The sequence below is a fragment of the Pocillopora damicornis genome, chromosome 5, assembly GCF_964200805.1.
Source record: "Pocillopora damicornis chromosome 5, jaPocDami1.2, whole genome shotgun sequence".
NCBI lineage: Eukaryota > Metazoa > Cnidaria > Anthozoa > Scleractinia > Pocilloporidae > Pocillopora > Pocillopora damicornis.
Window position 1 is genome coordinate 5941465 of NC_142674.1, and position 19154 is coordinate 5960618.

Here is a 19154-nt window from a genome sequence, read left to right on the forward strand (position 1 = left end):
ATGTTTTGTACTCTGATAGAGCACGCTTTTTCAATCAATGACAGCGCGCATTATATCTGAACTATATATGAATAAAACTACTTGAAGATTCCCATGCTATTAATTACAAATAAATTCCCAGTATCACGGTTTGCTTTTTATAAATTTTCATCGAATGAAGTAATTTCAGGTTCGGTTGATGACAGCTTTTGTTCTTCTTCTCACAGTTGGTTCAGAGACAGTTATTATTTCGACAGCGCTCCTTCTGCAGATTGTTCATGTTTTCCACGAAACCCTGCAGTAATTTGTTTTGTGTGTCAATTAACAAACAGAGCTGCCGTTATCAGGAGCTTTACCAAAGGAATTTCTCAGAGACTGAGAGTTTTTCCTTCAAATTTTCTAACTGTTATTACGTGTAGACTGAAAAACCGCCGGCATCCTGCAAATATTTCAATGAGTTTGTTTTAAACTTTAAACCATTTCTGGTCGAGGAGCAGGTGTTACGAACAAGGTTTAAAGAATGTGTTTTAAAAGAGAAACTTGACTTTAAGAAAGAAATCTGAAAGGGTAAAGATTTTCATACTTGATTACCACCAACCAATAACTGAGAAATTTCAACTGATTAAGAATTTCATTTGTTTTCTCTCTTTCCTTCTTTTTCAAGAGGTGAGGAGGAAATGATTGACACTCAATTGTTTTATCACTAATAATACTAGCTTACTGATGTGACATTTTGATTTCAATAGGAAATGACGACAAAGGTAAGGTTTATCGTCGGATAATTGTAACTGCGAGGAAATAAAAGAGATGTAGGAGTCAACTGAGGTCAAACATTTCGGAAATAAAAGTTAACTTTTATTTATGCTCCCGCTCAGCTCAAGTGCATTTAAGTTGAATTGCGTAATTTTTACATCTACAGTCTATTTTGAGCTTAGAATTAAAGCATGCAATGTTTGTTTACACATAATTTGTTGATCACAAAGATTTGAAGACAAACAATGAGCTGTCATAAGCCTAAGCACGTTTAGACATTGTAGCTAAAATTTCTTTTACTGTCGTATCGCTTTTTAACCAAAATTCATAATTAATAACTCTCCTTTCAAAAACGTTCAAACAATTCTGAAATTGCGCAAATGGTATTTTTTTTCCACAAAACCTTTCCATTTATTTTCCAGAAGCTTGAAAGGATGCTAATTTTGGAGACATATGCATGATACATGACAAGCATATTTTAAAGTGTTCCAATTGCGTCATACCAGAGTAAAATCTTTTAGGATAAGACGGAAGACGCCAACGTTCTGTTTACATGCAACAAATTTGTGTCTTTGCGTCATAGTTAGTGCGTAATGATCGCAAGGAACACAGATGGGTTTGGACGGAACATTTGACAAGTTGCGTCAGAAATTATTTTACGGTCGTTGAAAATTGATGTCAGTTTCAACTTGAAAAAATAAGGAAAGCAATAATGATTGCTTGCCAAAGTAAACAAACTTAAGTAATTAATTAACCAAGGATGATGAAGATTAAAATGAGTCTCAGATGATAAACTTGACAAATTTTTGTTGATTTGTATAAAGTGCAAGTTACCAGCCTTTAGTGTGGAGGACGCCAAATAGAAATGTTTCTAACAAACGAGGAATTAAATATGTGGTAAGCTTGAAATAGCCGTGTTTTACAATGTACAAAATTAGATTTCGCGTTAAGAAAACCAAAAAATATGATTTTGGTAAGACGGGAGAAAACAACATCGAAGAGGATTTGCCAAAAGTGAACGAGTATTGTTCAGGATGGAGAAGATTTAAAGGATTGGAAATAGCTAACTTGAATAATTTTGGCAAATATAATAGATGCTTTTATCATAACAATGCCTCTTTAAAGCATATTTGAAAGACTGAGTCAGGCCGCCTACTCTCACTGCTTGCAAATTAAGATTAAAAAGGTCATGACCAAATAATGATGATAAAAGCCGTTTGATGACAGCCGAGGACTTTTTTAAGCGACTTAACTCGAGACTTACGACATGAATCAAACAAGCATGAAAATGAGAACAAGCATCGACCTTGTCGTTCGATTTTAACATTATTTCTTCAACCTTCACGCAAATGACAGACTGCAACACTATGCATTTGCTGTCTGCTTCCTGAATTTTCATGCAAAAATGTTCACGCTTGTTAGGAATTGGAGATATTTTGCTAGTTTTTCAATTTCATCCTCTCTTGGTATCAATCAATCAGAACTAGTTGGCTGGTCGGTCTCTCCCTACGTCACTAAAAATACTGAGTGAAAGCGTTTGGTGTATTCAGAAAAGTTTAAGACATGATCTGTGCTCCGTAAAAGGAACTTCACTCCAACTCTAAAGATTCTTAGTCTTATGGTCATCTGGGTGCTTCGTTTTTCACCTTTAGTCTTATTTGGTTTTATATCGCTAACAATACTGAATAAAACCGTGTGCTGTGTTCGAAAAAGCTTCAGCACAAAATCTGTGCTATGTAAGAGAAACTGGTATTCAGTGGCTCAAAAGTCTCGAGGTCTTATTTTCATTTGAGAGCTCTTCAATGAATAACGAAAATCTTTAAAACCCTTCCAAATAATGCCTTCGCCTTTAAAAGAGTTAAGCCCACGTATGTAAGGACCATTCAAAAAAGCCCTGTGACACCACTTAAACCACCATCCACCATGGTACTTAAGGGCACAGTTCCCAGTGGATTTGAAATCGTTGTCTTCATCCGGAGTAGAAAATGGCCAGCCACGATGGTAAGAGAAGGAGTCACCAGCGGTTCCTGAGAAATTTACCAAAGCAAAAACCAGGAAAGTATTTAAAAGTTATACAGTCTTCAGTGGCGGATCCAGACCTTGAGCAAACGGGGAGGAGGGCAATTTTTTTTTTGTCGCTAGCCCCGTCGACTTTACTTCCTTCTGCGATTCTTTTCTCTTTTTACCCAAAATAAGGAGGGTGTAAATATATATGTTGTATAAATAAGGTTTAAGTTTTTTACACTTCCTTCTGCGCTTATGAATTCTTTTTCTGCATTCACGATTGTTAGAGCTCAATTTACTAGAGAAAATATATATACAGCTACCAAAATGGCTTCGAGTACACAATTAAAGTAGGTGGTGTGAAGGATGTAAGAAATGAAATCAGAAGACGACACCGACAGGGTTAATAACATATCTCAATTATTCCGTCTCAAGAATCAGAACCCTTCAAACACTATTTTATCAACAAAGGCTGAAAAGGAAAAAATAAAAAAGGGATCTCGTGAATATCTAAATCGTTTACTAAATGATTATCGAGTTTCTTTTTACTTGAATAAACCGCTGGGCTTAATACTTCCCTAACAATGTTCTGTACTGTAGTAATATTTCCGTCTCTGTTTATGTTGAAATTGATGTTGTTAGCTTTTCTGCACAATGTGCGTTTAAATTAGTTTAGTCACCTGCTGTGTTATAAGAACCAAGGATCAACTGATACTTGTCATGTTCACTCCTGACACCAAAAGAGCTGTATTCGGCGTAAGCAGTTTTCCCTTCGAAGTCCTCCATGTCTACTCGTAACATACTGTTATTATCTGAAGTCAGGCGATGAATCCTGTCCAAGCCAAGCCAAAATTCACCACGGAGATTTCCGAAGCCATGCTTATAATCGCTCCAGTGGAGATTGAAGTCAACGGAACCGTCGATTCTTTTCTGGAATACCGTCCATCCTCCACCAGCCGTTGTTTGGTCGCAGAAGACATCAAAAGCTGACTGGTTGCCAGGTTTGATGACGTACACACCGTCCCTTTTTTGGCCTGATTTAAAGATGTCTGCGCAATTTCTGAAAGCTAGAATAAAAAAGACAATCTAATCGCGTATATCAAGCTGCAAGCAAAAATGTATTGACTGGATTAGAACAGTATGTTCACTGATGACAGCAATGAATAAAATGGTAGATTTAGACACAGAAGTGTTTTCCAAACGATATCGGTTCGAAAGAATTGTAATTAAAAAAACGTCAGCTTTAAGACTTTTTGCGTTAACCAATTTCTGCGTTATTAACTCACTTGATAATACTTTATTGCCCTGTTATTCTCGCCCACCGACGCAGCGCCCCAGTTTCTTTAAAGAGACTCTTTAAGAGTTTTATATTGCAATTTTCGACAATATCATTATGTTTACAATACCTTGGCAATTTTCTCCTCCGCTGAATTCTTCTGGACAGATACACCGAAAACCTTTACTTGTGAAACCAGCTTGGCAGGTGCCTCCATTTAAACATGGGCCGCTATCACAATGGTTCTAATCAATAGCAAATATAAAATGAAGTACGTTTTATCAAACCTATAACCAAAGTTGTCAAGATAACATCTCCAAACTCTGGAAAACGGATCACAAGCAAATTTCGTGTCTAACTGATAAGGAGATACAAGTGTCGTGGGCTAGTTACAACGTTCTGCAATACAAAACCCTCGCAATCCCAAATTACTTAAACTCTTAATTGAAATCACCTATTCTTCTTATCTTAAATTTTTGTCAACAGTAGAATATGCGTTTAAGTATTTTCTACTTTCATATCGTTTTTTTAGCTTTAAAAATACTTTAAAGGAATCACTATAAGCTTCAGTGAAGGACGATCAATTCTTAGGGTTTTTTATTTTCATTATTATTTTTTATCCTCTTTGCTTGAGATTCGTGCAAGAACCTATAAGATGTGATGTAGCCACCTGTTATTAAAGTACGCTTTGGTCACCATGGTTACATGGAACATAACCAAGTCCACAAATGCATCCCTCGAAGATATAGAGCCTATCTCCAATCGGTACCACAAAACAGCCAAAAAAGATAAATCAAATGTGCTCGTTACCTCAATGGCAAGGTAAGTGAAACCTTGCTCATTAGCGAGACTTTTGTCTGTGGCATTGTTTAACTGACATATGTGTTTTCCTTGGATAAGTGGTCCCAGGTTGATGGACACGCAGTTGGGTTCCATATAACACAACACACGACAGCTTCCCTCGTTAGGCACATCCTCAGTCTTGATCAAATGATTCTTCATGATCTTATTCGGGATTGGTTCTTTGAACACGATATTGCGAAACTCGTCATCTGTTGAAAGCAAACAATTTTTTACTGTGGCCCTCTTCAAGATAAAAAGCGTTTTGAAACAAGGGCCATTTCTTATTCAAAATATTATATATTTTCCAAAAATTTTGTATCCAACGTAGTTAAATTGAATCCTTACAGTTATCAAAACTACGAAATAATATGTAAAAGGTAACTTTAAAAATATTATATCAGTGATGGAGAGAGAGAAAAAACAAATCCCACAGAAAAAATGGCTTGGAATGATGATGGTCTGAAGACAGTGGGTTTCAGCTTAGGTTACAAGATTACAAGTAAAAAGTCTACAACAAGTTACTGGTATATCACAATTTTTAAATGAAAAAAAAAAAAGAGAGATACACTTCTAGCAACTAAGTACAGTTTGTCGAGACTGAATGCATGAAAAATTAATCTGCAGTAAAAAAGATATCTTCAGACAATAGAAGAAAAAGTAAAGAGATATTCTTACCCAAACAGCAACTACACCAAGACAAGAAAGTTTCAAACATGATGGAGACGATGAAGGCGATGGTTGTCATTTTGAGATACAACTGGAGGTCTGACATAACACTGGACGCGTAACGCTTCTTTGCAGATACGCAATAGAAAGCTACTTCTAATGCAGAAGGTATTTCTATTTCTCACCCTTAAATATATTATTTTCTCTCAATAATGCAGGGGGTGTATTATTCTAAACAGCAGGTACTTCAGCCGTAGACAGGATTCTGAACTAGTTCTATTTAACTAATATATTTTATTGTGTTTGTACGTTTATTATGCTAATATATGTTTAACTAATATGTTTTTGCTGTTTAGTTTGTAACGACTGCCTTCAGCTGCTTCCACCAAAATGAATAAAAGTGTCGCAACATGACAAGTTCTATCATGTTGCGTGTTTCTCTTAATATGCTCTCTCGGGAAGTTAAATTACTTTGAACTTTCAATGATACCTCCACCAGGTGTTGTTAAGGAGATAAAAGTAGTTTATACTCACGTTATAGAAAGGTTAATTACGGCGTTTTGCATTTTCACAATCCTTTATTTGGTTCTTCTCTTGCTAATTTCCGGCTCGCGGAAAAAAAAGAAAACGAAAAAAAGCTAGAGAGATGTCCGGGAGAAAGGTCGGACATACTGCAATTTGGTAAATGGCGTGAGAGCTTTAGTTCAGATCTATGTTTTGTACTCTGATAGAGCACGCTCTTTCAACCGATGACTGCGCGTGATATCTGAACTTTAAATACAACGAGATGATTCTCGTGCGATTGATTATAAATAATTTCCCAGTACCATGGTTTGCTTTTCCTAATTTTCACCGAATAATGTAATTTCAGGTTCGAAAAGTCATGTAAAAGAAATTAAGAAAATCGAAATTTCTAAGCTTGATTTGTCACATGTGAACATGATTTTAAGAGTCTGTAAACTGGATCCACCATTTTGTCACTAAAACGGAATTGAAATATTTCGAAATTCTCTCACAGCTCTGATTAACCAAGAGAAAGACTAAAGATTTATACCACAGCTATCTTTTTGTTACTAGCAGTGTTACTTCATAAGTTTGTGAACGTAAAACCCTAAGCTGATTTGAACTCTGTAATGACTGAGTAAACAAAAGCAAGAATCTTCAAATGACATGATATTTGAAAGCCACAGGAGCTAACAGTCTTTATTTTTCCTCTCACAGTTGGTTGAGAGACAGTTATTATTTTTACCACACTCCTTCTGCAGATTGTCAAAGTTTTCCCAGAAACCTAGCAGTAATTTTCTTTGTGTCAATTAACGAACACAGCTACCGTTATCAGGAGCCTTACAAAAGGAATTCCTCAGAGACTGGGAGCTTTTCGGCACGCTTTCTTCAAACGTGCTTACTTTTATTATGTGTAGACTGAGAAACCGTCGGCATCCTCCATAAATTTCAATGAGGTTTTTTTAAAATTTAAACCAATTCTGGTCAAGGAGCAGGTGTTAAGAACAAGGTTTAAAGAATATGTTTTGAAATAGAAACTTGACTTTAAGAAAGAAAAATAAATCTGAATACTGAAAGGGTGAAGAGTATCACTCTAGATTACCACCAACCAATAACCGAGAAATTTCAACTGATTAAGAATTTCATTTGTTTTCTCTCTTTCCTTCTTTTTCAAGAGGTGAGGAGGAGGTCATTGATACTAAATTGTTTTAGCAAATGACAACGAGGGAAAGGTTGATCGTCGGATAATTGTAACTACGAGGAAATAAAAGAGATGCAGGATTCAACTGAGCTCAAACATTTCGGAAATAAAAGTTAACTTTTATTCATGCTCCCGCTCAGCTCAAGTACAATTAAGATGAATTGCGTAATTATTTCATCTACAGTCTGTTTTGAGTTTAGAATTAAAGCATGCAATGTTTGTTTATACAGAATTTCTTGATCAGAAAGATTTGAAGATAAACAGTGAGCTGCCATAGACCTAAGCACGTTTAGACATTATAGCTGAAACTTATTTTATCCTTGTATCGCTTTTTAACCAAAATTCATAAATAAGAGCTGTCCTTTCAGAAACTTTCAAACATTTCTGAAATCGCGCAAATAAAATTTTTTTCCATAACACCTTTCCATTTATATTCCAGATATTGAAAGGATGCTAATTTCGGAGACACGCATGATACACGACAAGCATATTTTAAACTGAATGTTCCGACTGCGTCATACCAGAGTGAAAACTTTTAGGATATGATGGAAGACGCCAACTTTTTGTTGACATGCAACAAATCTTGTGTCTTTGCGTCATAGTTAGTGCGCAATGATCGCAAGTAACACAGATGGGTTTGAACCGAACATTTGACAAGTTGCGTTAGAAATTATTTCAGGTTCGTTAAAAATTTATGTCAACGCTTTATAAACTAGGGAAAGCAATAATGCTTGCTTACCTGTGTAGAAACACACACACACACACAAAAAAGAACAAACCTAAGTAAAAGGGAACGGGAATGATAAATTTAGGATGACTGAAAAAGATTAAAATGAATCTCAGATGATAAACTTGACAAACTTCATATCATGTGCAAATTATTAGCTTTTAGTGTGGAGGAAACCCCCAAAAAATTAGTCCAATGAGATAGAAAACACTAAATCAAGATCAATTAACCCAAACAAATGGGGATGAGGAAGGATGGAGAGGATTATCATATCATATATCATCACAGTGATAAGCTTGAAACAGCCATCTTAAATAATATGCGAAATTAACTTTAGCGTCAAGAAAACCACAAAATATGAGTTTGGTAGGACGGGAAAAAAAACAACATCGAAGAGAATTTGCCGAAAGCAAACGGGTATTGTCAAGGATGGAGAAGATCTAAATGGATAGGAAATAGCTAATTTGAAAAATTGATGCAAATATTATAATATCATAACAATGCCTCTTTGAAGCATATTTGAAGGACTGAGTCAGTCCGCCCACTCTCACTGCTTGCAAATTAAGATTAAAATAGTCATGACCAAACAATGATCATAAAAGCCCTTTGATGGCAGCCTTTATGAAGTCTTTGTTTCTTGGCGACTTAACTCGAGACTTGCGGCATGACTCGAACAAGCATGAAAATGGGAATAAGCATCGACCTTGTCGTTTGGTTGTAACATTATTTGTTCAACCTTCACGCAAATGACAGACTGTAATACTATGCATTTGCTGTCTGCTTCTTGACTGTACATGCAAAAATATTAACGGTTGCCATGAATTGGAGATATTTTGCTTTTTTTTCTTAATTTCATCCTCTTTCGGTATCAATCAATCAGAGGTCGGCTTTCATCTTCTGTGTTGTGATACACGTCAATGCCAAAATAAAAGCTGTCTACTATTATTTTCCATAAGACTCGGGTACAAGCTTTGTAATATATATCAACAGAGAAGGTCTGTCTTCACTCTGTCTGAGTGAAAGCGTTTGCTGTGTTCAGAAAAGTGTAAGACATGATCTGTGCTACATAAGAGGAGATTTTGCTAGTTTTTTAATTTCATCCTCTCTTGGTATCAATAAATCAGAACTAGTTAGCTTTCATCTTCAATGCTGTTATAAACGTGATGGCCAAAATAAAAGCTATCTACTCTCATTTTCGATAAGACTTGGGTACAAGCTTTGTAATATATATCAACAGAGAAGGTCTGTCTTCACTCTGTCTGAGTGAAAGCGTTTGCTGTGTTCAGAAAAGTGTAAGACATGATCTGTGCTACATAAGAGGAACTTCAGTCCAACTCAGACGACTCGCAGTCTTATGGTCATCTGAGTGCTTTATTTTCTACCTCTGGTGTTATTTGGTTTCAAATCGTTAACAATACTGAATAAAACCGTGTGCTGTGTTCGAAAACGCTTCAGCACAGAATCATTGCTAGGTAAGAGACAACTACTGATCAGCAGCTTAAAAGTCTCGAGGTCTTATTTTCATCTGAGAGCTCTTCAATGAGTAACGAACTCCTCGAAAATGTTCCCAAATATTGCCTTCGCCGTGATCAGGGTTAGGGCCATGTATGTAGGGACCATTCAAAAAAGCCTTGTGACACTACTTAAACCACCAGCCACCATGGTACTCGAGGGCACAGTTCCCAGTGGGTTTGAAATCGTTGTCTTCATCCGGAGTAGTAAATGGCCAGCCGCGATGGTAAGAGAAGGAGTCACCAGCGGTTCCTGAGAAATTTACCAAAGCAAAAACCAGGAAAATATTTAAAAGTTATACTCTCTTCAGTGGCGGATCCTGACCTTGCGCTAAGGAAGGGGGGGAGGGGGAGGTTTTCTGTCGCTTGGACTGCCGGCCTTTCTTCCTTCTGCGATTCCTTTTTTTTTTTTTTTACTCAAAATAAGGAAGGGAGAAGTGGATTGGGTCCCCAGGGCCTCTTCCCTAGATCCGCCACTGCTCTTGCAAGAGTAGGTTTAATTGCTGCATATCTGTTATTCTGGGCCGGGTTGTTCGAAAAGGGGTTGACTTTAATCCTGGTTTAAAAGTTAACCTTGGATTTAATTTCTCATGTAGAAGAGCGTGTACAGGAGCCAAGGTTTTGTTGGGTTTTATCTCAGTATGACTCAAAACTAACAGGGAAAAATGCAAACAAATAAATCCCTTTGCAGAGCTATAAAACTAAATTGAAAATTCACACTAACCCCGTGTTAGGTAAAGCTTGTTTTAAAAAACCAGGCCCTGTATAATAACGTTTAAGTTTTTACCTTTCCTTTCGCGCTTATGAAGTCTTTTCTGCATCCACCCTTGTTTGGGATTGATTTGCCGCAAAAAATATGTATATAGTTACCAAAATGGCTTCGAGTACACAATGAAAGTAAGTGGTGATAGGAAGGAAGTAAGAAATGAAATCCGAAGACGAGACTGACAGGGTTAATAACATATCTTAATTATACTCTTCTCAAGAACCAGAACCCTTCAAACAATGTTTTATCAACAAAAGGCTGGGAAAAGGGACAAAAATTCCCTTAGATATCATCTAAATCATTTACTAAATGATTAACCACTATCGAATTTCGTTTTACGTGAACAGTTTTTAACCGCTGAGCTTAGTATTTTTCTTAACTTTCTTAACAATGTTCTATCTCTTATTCAATTACTTTACTAACATTTCTGTCTTTGTTTGTGTCAAAATTGTTGTTGTTGTCTCCGGTCATCGCATTGAAGCAAGCCTTGGAATTACACAATGCGCATGTAAATTAGTTTAGTCACCTGATGTGTTATAATAACCAAGGATCAACCGGTACTTGTCATGTTCACTCCTGACACCAAAAGAGCTGTATTCGGCATAAGCACTTCTCCCTTCGAAGTCCACCATGTCTACTCGTAACATGCTGTTATTATCTGAAGTCAGGCGATGAATCCTGTCCAAGCCAAGCCAAAACTCGCCTCTAAGATTTCCGACGCTTATAATCGCTCCAGTTGAGGTTGAAGTCAACGGAACCGTCGATTCTTTTCTGGAATACCGTCCATCCTCCACCAGCTGTTGTTTGGTCGCAGAAGACATTAAAAGCTGATTGGTTGTCAGGTTTGATGATGTACACACCGTCTCTATTTTGGCCTGATTTAAAGATGTCAGCGCAATTTCTGAAAGCTAGAATAAACAAATAAATAAAAAATTATGGCGTATATTATGCTGCAAGCAACAAGGTATTGACTGGATCAGAACAGTATCTTCACTATGCCGTAACATACCGTTCAAAATTCAGTCTGGGTATTTTCCCTATCGAAAAATTAATTTTCGTGTCGGAAATCAATTAACAGGGTCCGTTATTGTTGGCCTCTTTCAGACCTCCTCATTGTCTGCTATTTCCCGTGTCTGATATTATTTTCCGAGCCTGATATTATTTCCCATGTCTGTATTTACTATCTAAATGGATTTGGACTTATCGCCGAGCCTAACAAGACTTATCGAGAATCGAGGCCTATAATAACCTACATCACTAATCGAGTGTTTGATCGAGTTTGATTAATTCCTCAATCACGAGTCGGATTATCCAGGGTTGACTCCGTCCCAGACCTCCCACGGTACACCGTTGGCTTGGGCTAGTTGTTCACTTAGTTTACAAAAACGATAAGCACCACTTCTTCGCAAGTATTGAAGCAAGCACTGATTTGGAGGTTATGACTGTTGAGGTAGGGTTATGAAGTCTCTAATCGTAGTATGCACATAGAATCTAGCCACTAGTTATGTTATACCTTTGTGTAGCAAACTCTTGAACTTTGTGTACCTGGCACACGCGGTTACATAAGCTGATAATTGAAAGCCGAAACACATAAAATGTACGAATATTGTGTGCTTGTACATTAGTTTTAAACAAAAAAAATTGTCGTATTTTTCAAAAATCTAGCCTTGTACGGCTCAATGAACGTCAAACTAAATATTTTGCATTTGCTGTTGCTCAGTAAATGCGTAATTTGACAGCACTATCTCAAGCACGGTCTACGAAAATGCTAAATTTCGGTTATCATTCACTGTTTCCATCAGTGAACCCTTAAAACCCCCAAATTGCGACTGGCTTCTCCTTTCTGCTTACAGTATCACCCTTGGATCAAATGTAAAAGTCAAGACAATGGTGGAAATTAACTCCAATTTAAGAGGCTCCTGATTGTCAAACAAATTCTCCTTGTCTGTACTATAAGAAATGGGATCCAAGGGGATGCAAAGAAGACAGGGTACAGAATATGACTGACAATGTAAGAGTGTAAAGGGTTAACCACTTGACCAGCTCAAACTAAGCAAGGGATCAGTAACCACTCAACCGGAATTCAATGTATAAAGCCCATCTTTTATTTTAAAACAGCAAGGTTAATGACATGTTATGGGCTCTCTTTCTTTTGTATTAATGGTTGTGTATTTGAAGCAAAAAGTTGTCTTGCAAACAGAGTACAATTCAGCAGACATCAGGTAAAAATCTTAAATAAAAAGAACAACATTAAACATCATCATCAGTGAAAATATCTTAATTTACACCTGGTGCTTTGAAATCAAACTAAACAAATTATACAATGAAATTCAGTATTTTAGAGAGGTGATGATAAATTAATTCCCTACGAGTGAGATATAAAAACAATGCATTAACCCTTTAACTCCTAGAAGTGATTAACACAAAACTTCTCCCTACAATATCCATACATTATTCAGCAAACAGATAATGTGAATATTCAATCTTGTCAGGTTGAAGCTGCTATCTTGATCTAGCAGCAAGTTCTCATAACTAATTAGCAAGGAAATGAGTAGCAGCTAGAGGGGAGAATTAACTATCAGATCTTGGGATTTAAAGGGTTAAGACTCTTGATTTCAGTTCATTAAATGTTGTAGCCAAAATGTGAGGAAGCAAGTCGCAGTACGACTCGTTCTCTCACATTTGTGTTGTATAACTAGCTAAGGTCCATAAAAAGTTTCCTTTTTTCAAGTTTACTGTAGCGAAAAATAGCTAAAAAATGTTTTAATGGAAATACATATATATAGATGGTCACTTGCAATAAAACCTAAGATAGATTTTCCTACTTATTAGTTTTACTTTTCTTTTTTTCTTTAGCTCTTAGCCTTCTCATTTGACGTCTACTTATTTTGTTCATTTCAATGTCATCTTCTTTGGCTTTCATTTTTTTTGCATTTAAGTTTGACTTGTTGTTGTCTTCTGGTTTTCTCTTTCTTTTCCTCTTTTTGTCATCTGTGTCTTTTGATTCCCCTTTTGTTGCCTTTTTGTCCAGTTCTTTTATTCTCTTCTTCATCTTCTTAACTTTCTTTCCAATGCTCTTGTTACTATCATCTGCTAAATGGAATTTTTAAAGTATTGTTAAACTAATATGTAATGTTATTTACTTGTATTTCTTTAATCAAGTCCTGGCTATTGACCACACTATTCTTGTGGTCACCCTGATTATAGAAGTTTGAAAAACTGATGACCTGAACTTCCAAATGATGAGGACATTCTTTAATGTATACCAAAGTCAAATAATATTCCAATAGTGGGAAAAAATCTTAATATTTTCTGTGTACATCTACTTGTAACTATCCAATTAGAATTGTGGAGCACATCTATTTTTCACTCTTTTTAAACAAGATGAAAAATGGGTCATTAACACCATTTTAGTGTACAATTTTATTAATTTAATTTAGTATACAAACTTTCCTGGTTACTTTACTTTCAGTAGTAATAGTGTTGTTTGCATTACTCTAAAGCATTCAAGCTAGATACGAGGTGAAAAGCACTTGCAAGGCTAGAACAAAAACCAATCAAAACATACCTCTGGTCTCAATGGTGGAATTAAGATCTTTGTCAGTTTGTAAAGGGCCAGTTCCTTTGAATGACACCTGGAAGGAAATAGGAGAAGAGTGGAAGCATCCCTGGCTAAAAGAATCATTGATTACAGAAATAGATTATCTTCATTTGTCTTTCTCTAGGAGAATTTAACGTCCAAGTTTTGTCTAACAAATGGGAAGTTAAGACTTCTCAGCATTTCTTTCAATTCCTTAATTCTATTTTAATATTAAAATAAAATATCTTTGAAATGATACAATACTACAACTGATAAGGATACTTAAGTGAGAAAAACACCCTTTTATTCCTAATTCAATGAAACAAGTGTAAATCTGGACTAGTGGCAATGGCAGAGCCCCTACCAAGGAAAACACCTTGCAACCCTGAAATAGAAGTTGCAAGCTCCGGAGTACAAATACACCTTTCACTACCAAATCTTGGAACTGCAGGTGAGACCTTGCTCTTGTCACACTACTGCACAGGAACACACCTTCAGCCTCTATAGTAGAAGTTGCAAGTTCCAGAGTACAAAAGCACCTTCTGCTGCCAAATCTAGCAATAGAACTCCAGGTGAGACCTTGCAAAGGAACACACCTTTTGCCTCTATAGTAGAAGTTGCAAGCTCCAGAGTACTTAAGCACCTTCCACCGCCAAATCTGCTAATAGAGCTTGAGGTGAGACCTCTCCCTACTTGTACCGACACAGAGGAATACACCTTCCGTCTCTATAGTAGAAGTCGCAAGCTCCAGAGTACTTGAGCACCTTCCGCCACAAAATCTACCTATAGAACTACAGGTGAGTCCTCGCCCAGGGCTGCGGAGGAACACACCCTTTGCCTCTATAGTAGAAGTTGCAAGCTCCAGAGTACAAAAGCACCTTCTGCCGCCAAATCTAGTAATAGAACTCCAAGTGAGACCTCGCACTAGTTGCAGTGCCACAGAGGAAATACCTTCCGCTTCTATAGTAGAATTTGTAAGCTAATGAGTACTTGAGCACCTTCTGCTGCCAAATCTAGCTATAGAACTCCAGGTGAGACCTTGTAGAGGAACACACCTATTGCCTCTATAGTAGAAGTTGCAAGCTCCAGAGTACAAAAGCACCTTTTGCCACCAAATCTAGTTATTCAACTTTAGGTAAAACCTCGCCCTAGTTGTAGCACCACAGAGGAATACACCTTCCGTCTCTATAGTCGAAGTTGCAAGCTCCAGAGTACTTATGCACCTTCTGCCACAAAATCTACCTATAGAACTTCAGGTGAGTCCTCGCGCAGGGCTGCAGAGGAACACACCTTTGCCTCTATAGTAGAAATTGCAAGCTCCAGAGTACAAAAGCACCTTCCGTTGCTAAATCCAGTCATAGAACTCCAGGTGAAACCTCGCAGAGGAACACGCCTTCTGCCTCTATAGTAGAAATAGCAAGCTCCAGAGTACTTGAGCACCTTCCACTGCTAAATCTAGTAATAGAACACCAGGTGAACCCCTGCCCTAGTTGTGCTATTACAGACAAATACACCTTCACTGATGAGAGCAAAAAAAAATAGTAAAGTCAGACACAGCAGTTTTTTCAAACGATATCGATTCGAAAGAATTGTAATTTAGAAAAGGTGATGAAAAAATAGCCAAAATAGGAAAATTTGGGAAGAAACAAGACACACATTACTCAAGATAAAATCATTAAATGGAAAATTTATGAAATAATTTAGGTTACGCTCTAACGCGGAGCTGCTGAACGAAACGTCAGCTTTAAAACTCTTTACGAAGGCCAACTTTTACGTTATCAACTCAGTTAATTATACTTTATTACCCTGTTATACTCTCTATCCGACGCAGCACAACAGTCTCTGTAAAACTTACTGCATTTACTCATTAGGTTTGAAAGAGTTTATGTTGCAATTTTTGACCACATCATCACCTTTACAATACCTTGGCAGACTTCTCCTCCGCTGAATTCTTCTGGACAGATACACCGAAAACTTTTACTTGTGAAACCAGCTTGGCAGGTGCCTCCATTTAAACATGGGCCGCTATCACAAGGATTCTAATCAATAGCAAATATAAAACAAAGCACGTTCCGCTATAAAGTACCATTAAACTTATAACCAAAGTTGTCATGATAACATCTCCAAACTCTAAAATAAGGAAAATTTCATGGAGGCGTTAAGAATTTTTTTTAAATTCTTCACAAGCAAATTTCGTGCCCGATTGATAAGGAGATGCAAGTTTCGTGGGCAAATAACAGCGTGTATTGAGTAATCTTAGTAATCTTATCTTAAATCTTGTCACCATATTTACGTAAAAATATTTTCACACCAATTTTTAACTTTAAAAATACTTTGAAGGAATCACTATAAGCCTCAGTGAAGGAAGATTAATTCTTAGGGTTTTTTTATTTTTCATCCACCGTGCTTAAGGTTCGTGCAAGAACCTAAAGGATGTAATTTGAGCTACCTGTTATTGAAGTACGCTTTGGTTACCATAATTATATGGCAGATAAACAGGTCTACAAATGCATCCTTAGAAGACAAAGAGCCTATCTGTACTCAGGTACCACAAAACAGCCCAGAAAGATAAATCAAATGTGCTCGTTACCTCAATGGCAAGGTACGTAAAACCTTGCACATTAGCGAGACTTTTGTCAGTTGCATTGTTTAACTGGCATATGTGTTTTCCTTGGAAAAATGGTCCCAGATTGATGGACACGCAGTCGGGGTCCATATAACACAACACACGACAGCTCCCCTCATTAGGCACATCCTCAGTTTTGATTAAATGTTTCTTCATTTTCTTATTCGGGATTGGTTCTTTGAACACGATAATGCGAAATTCGTCATCTGTGGAATGCAAATAAAATTTTTAATGTGGCTCTCTTCAAGATAAAGAGCATTTCGATTACTTTTTTATCAATTTTTATTCAATGCTTGCTCTTTGTAAATTAACTTTATCCATTTAGGTTTAAGGTCTTTACTCTGCAAAAATGTCCATGGAGTCGTATTTATGGGAGTTCGACAAATTTACGGAAAAAGGGCTATTTCTTCTTCAAATTACATATCTTCCGAAAGTTTTGTATCTAACGTAGTTAAATTGAATCCTTACAGTTATCAGAATTGAGAAGCAATATGTAAAAGGTAACTTCAAAAATATAATATCAGTAATGGAGAGATGATTCCTCGAAAAAAAATGGCCTAAGATGAAAATGGTATGAATGTAGTAAGTTTTGACTTTAGTTACAAGTTTACAGATGGAAAGTTTATAACAAGTTACAAGTTTATTACAAGTTTGAAAAATAAAAGATATATACTGCTCGCAGTTAGTTATAGCTGGTATAGCCTTTATGCATGAAAAAAAATTATCTGGAATTAAGAGATATTTTAAGACAATAGAAAGAAAAAATAACGAGATATTCTTACCCAAACAGCAAATACACCAAGAGAAGAAAGTTCCAAACATGATGAAGACAATGAAGGCGATGGTTGTCATTTTGAAATAAAACTGCAGGTCTAAATAGCGCGTCCTTGCAGATACGTAACAGATAGCTACTTTTAATGCAGAAGGCACTTCTATTTTTCACCCTTAAAGATATTATATACAACAAAGAATGCAGGGGGTGTATTATTCTAAACAGCAGGTACTTCAGGCACTTAAAACATTCTGAACTAGTTGCAATTAACTTACATTTGTGAGCGAATGCCCCTTCTGAAATATTTTGTAGCTTTTTATTACGACTACTTATAGCTGTTTCCACCGAAATGGATAAAAAAAGTTTCATTTTAATTTTTATTCGAAAATTTCAAGTTTTATCACGTTGCGTGTTTCTATTCCATCATATGCTCTCTCAGGAGGTTAATTTAATTTGAACTTTCAATAAGTGACACCTCTAACAGGTGTTTTTATGGAGATAAAAGCAATCTATGCATTTCACCTTCAAATGAAAGAACAGGTAACTTTAGATGTTTTCGAAGTTATATGGCCAGCACCTTAGTTACATTGCTTCACAGCAAGATGTCTTAAGTTAGTTATTGCAAAAATTTCAAGTTTTATTATGTTGCGTGTTTCTATTCCTTCATACGCTCTCTAAGTAGGTTAAATTGATTTAAACTTTTAATGAATGATACCTCTAAACAGGTGTTTTTTAGAGATGAAAGCAATTTATGCCTTTATCTCCACAAATTCTGGTTTAGTTATGATTCTTTTCTCTTTTAAGCCTAAAGCAGTCTCAGTTTAAACTACCACCTTGAAATGACAGAATAGGCAGTTTTAGACCTTGTTAAAGTTGTAAGGATAGCTCCTTAGTTATATTCTTTCACAGTAAAATATCTTAAGTTCGTAACATTCGTAATAGGTAACTTTAGACCTCGTCAACATTGTAGGGTTGGCTTCTTAGTTATATTCTTTCGCAGCAAAACGTCTTAAGTTCGTAGAGCGTATGACTCATATTTCAAGCCATTTCACAATAAAAATATCCAGGCCTGAATTCTCTCGCCCATCCAAGATCTGCGTGAGATCCATTCCTTCCTATTTTTCTCATTTGATCGCTCAGTAAACTGTCATTAACCTTTTTTTTTTCCTTTTTTCCAGAGTGCTTTCAAAAGTTTTACCACAGCTTTTTGAATAAAATTGACCTATCATTTTAAATTCAACGAAGAGGGATTCGAACTGGTTTCAGCGGTACCAAATAGTGCTTAAAGATATAATCATCAAATAGAGAAGCCTTGACTGTGTTCTGTTCTGTTTTTAAGCACTTAGGAAGCGGCTAGAGCACGCAAGAAGTATTGTGGGAAACACGAGACGTAGTGGATTCTTTTCTAAAGAATCCGTTAAATTCCCCAGGCATTACTTTCAATCTTCAAAACAAACTTTACTTCCAAAGCGATTATCAGTGTCGTCAGCATGCTCTATACTCTCATAAAGCACGCTCCAATAGGTATATCAGGATCCTTGTAAAAAGGGTTCAATAATCTGATTGGTTGAATAAGACGAATCCTGTCAAAAATGTCAAACCATCAAAGTTCAGTAACCATCGAAGTTTACAATCTGCAATAGTTTACAAACTGAATTAGTTTGGCAGGTTCAATTTAACACTTTTTCCCGAAGTTTTTTTGTTTTTTTTTTTGTTTTTGTTTTTTTTTTCTCAAACATATAATCTGAAAGTGAAATGTTCAGTGAATTCCGGCTGAATTGGGGTTCATAAAAACTCGCAGGTTCTTTCACAAAAACAAACTGCGCAAGACGTGTGTTGTATGAATAGCGACAGCCGAATTCACAAGTACATGAAGATTGCTCGGGATGACAGCACTGTAAGTTTCAGCTGCTGTGACTCATGTGGCCTTCCACGCATCGGAAAGA

General features: G+C 36.5%; 2 protein-coding genes and 2 long non-coding RNA genes across 5 annotated transcripts; 1 reads left to right on the forward strand and 3 right to left on the reverse strand.

Moving 5' to 3' along the window:
- Nucleotides 1-2336: 2336 nt before the first annotated feature.
- LOC113682990 (microfibril-associated glycoprotein 4-like) lies at nucleotides 2337-5755 on the reverse strand. The gene is made up of 5 exons (XM_089205809.1): nucleotides 5531-5755; nucleotides 4823-5064; nucleotides 4143-4257; nucleotides 3417-3803; nucleotides 2337-2759 (listed from the first exon to the last, which is right to left on the reverse strand). The coding sequence occupies exons 1-5, from the start codon at nucleotides 5625-5627 to the stop codon at nucleotides 2494-2496; spliced, it is 1107 nt and encodes a 368-aa protein (XP_089061935.1). The 5' UTR covers nucleotides 5628-5755; the 3' UTR covers nucleotides 2337-2493.
- Nucleotides 5756-9319: 3564 nt separating this feature from the next.
- Nucleotides 9320-17393, reverse strand: LOC113682997 (uncharacterized). Of its 2 annotated transcripts, XR_016186460.1 has the most exons (5): nucleotides 17219-17393; nucleotides 16401-16642; nucleotides 15735-15849; nucleotides 10757-11138; nucleotides 9320-9717 (listed from the first exon to the last, which is right to left on the reverse strand). XR_016186460.1 is itself a non-coding variant. In XM_089205811.1 (4 exons), exons 1-4 carry the CDS (start codon nucleotides 17286-17288, stop codon nucleotides 10936-10938), a joined length of 630 nt encoding a protein of 209 aa, XP_089061937.1. In that variant the 5' UTR covers nucleotides 17289-17390; the 3' UTR covers nucleotides 9582-10935. The 2 variants fall into 2 exon arrangements, 1 of the variants encoding a protein (XP_089061937.1); XM_089205811.1 differs by having other exon boundaries at nucleotides 9582-11138; nucleotides 17219-17390.
- Nucleotides 11222-13793, forward strand: LOC149044846 (uncharacterized). Its single transcript, XR_016186680.1, has 2 exons — nucleotides 11222-11680; nucleotides 13734-13793. It is a non-coding gene; the product is annotated as an uncharacterized LOC149044846 (long non-coding RNA).
- LOC149044847 (uncharacterized) lies at nucleotides 12313-13887 on the reverse strand. The gene is made up of 2 exons (XR_016186679.1): nucleotides 13799-13887; nucleotides 12313-13320 (listed from the first exon to the last, which is right to left on the reverse strand). It is a non-coding gene; the product is annotated as an uncharacterized LOC149044847 (long non-coding RNA).
- Nucleotides 17394-19154: the final 1761 nt, after the last annotated feature.

What these genes read in the sequence shown, in the direction of transcription:
- LOC113682990 (XM_089205809.1), bottom strand. Translation starts at nt 5,627, where the DNA reads ATGTCAGACCTCCAGTTGTATCTCAAAATGACAACCATCGCCTTCATC. An exon ending in TTGGTGTAGTTGCTGTTTGG is followed by an intron (nt 5,065 to 5,530) that starts GTAAGAATATCT and finishes TGCTTTCAACAG; the next exon opens with ATGACGAGTTTCGCAATATC. An exon ending in TCACTTACCTTGCCATTGAG is followed by an intron (nt 4,258 to 4,822) that starts GTAACGAGCACA and finishes GCTATTGATTAG; the next exon opens with AACCATTGTGATAGCGGCCC.
- LOC113682997 (XM_089205811.1), bottom strand. Translation starts at nt 17,288, where the DNA reads ATGACAACCATCGCCTTCATTGTCTTCATCATGTTTGGAACTTTCTTC. An exon ending in TTACGTACCTTGCCATTGAG is followed by an intron (nt 15,850 to 16,400) that starts GTAACGAGCACA and finishes GCTATTGATTAG; the next exon opens with AATCCTTGTGATAGCGGCCC. An exon ending in CGGAGGAGAAGTCTGCCAAG is followed by an intron (nt 11,139 to 15,734) that starts GTATTGTAAAGG and finishes TGTTTATTCTAG; the next exon opens with CTTTCAGAAATTGCGCTGAC.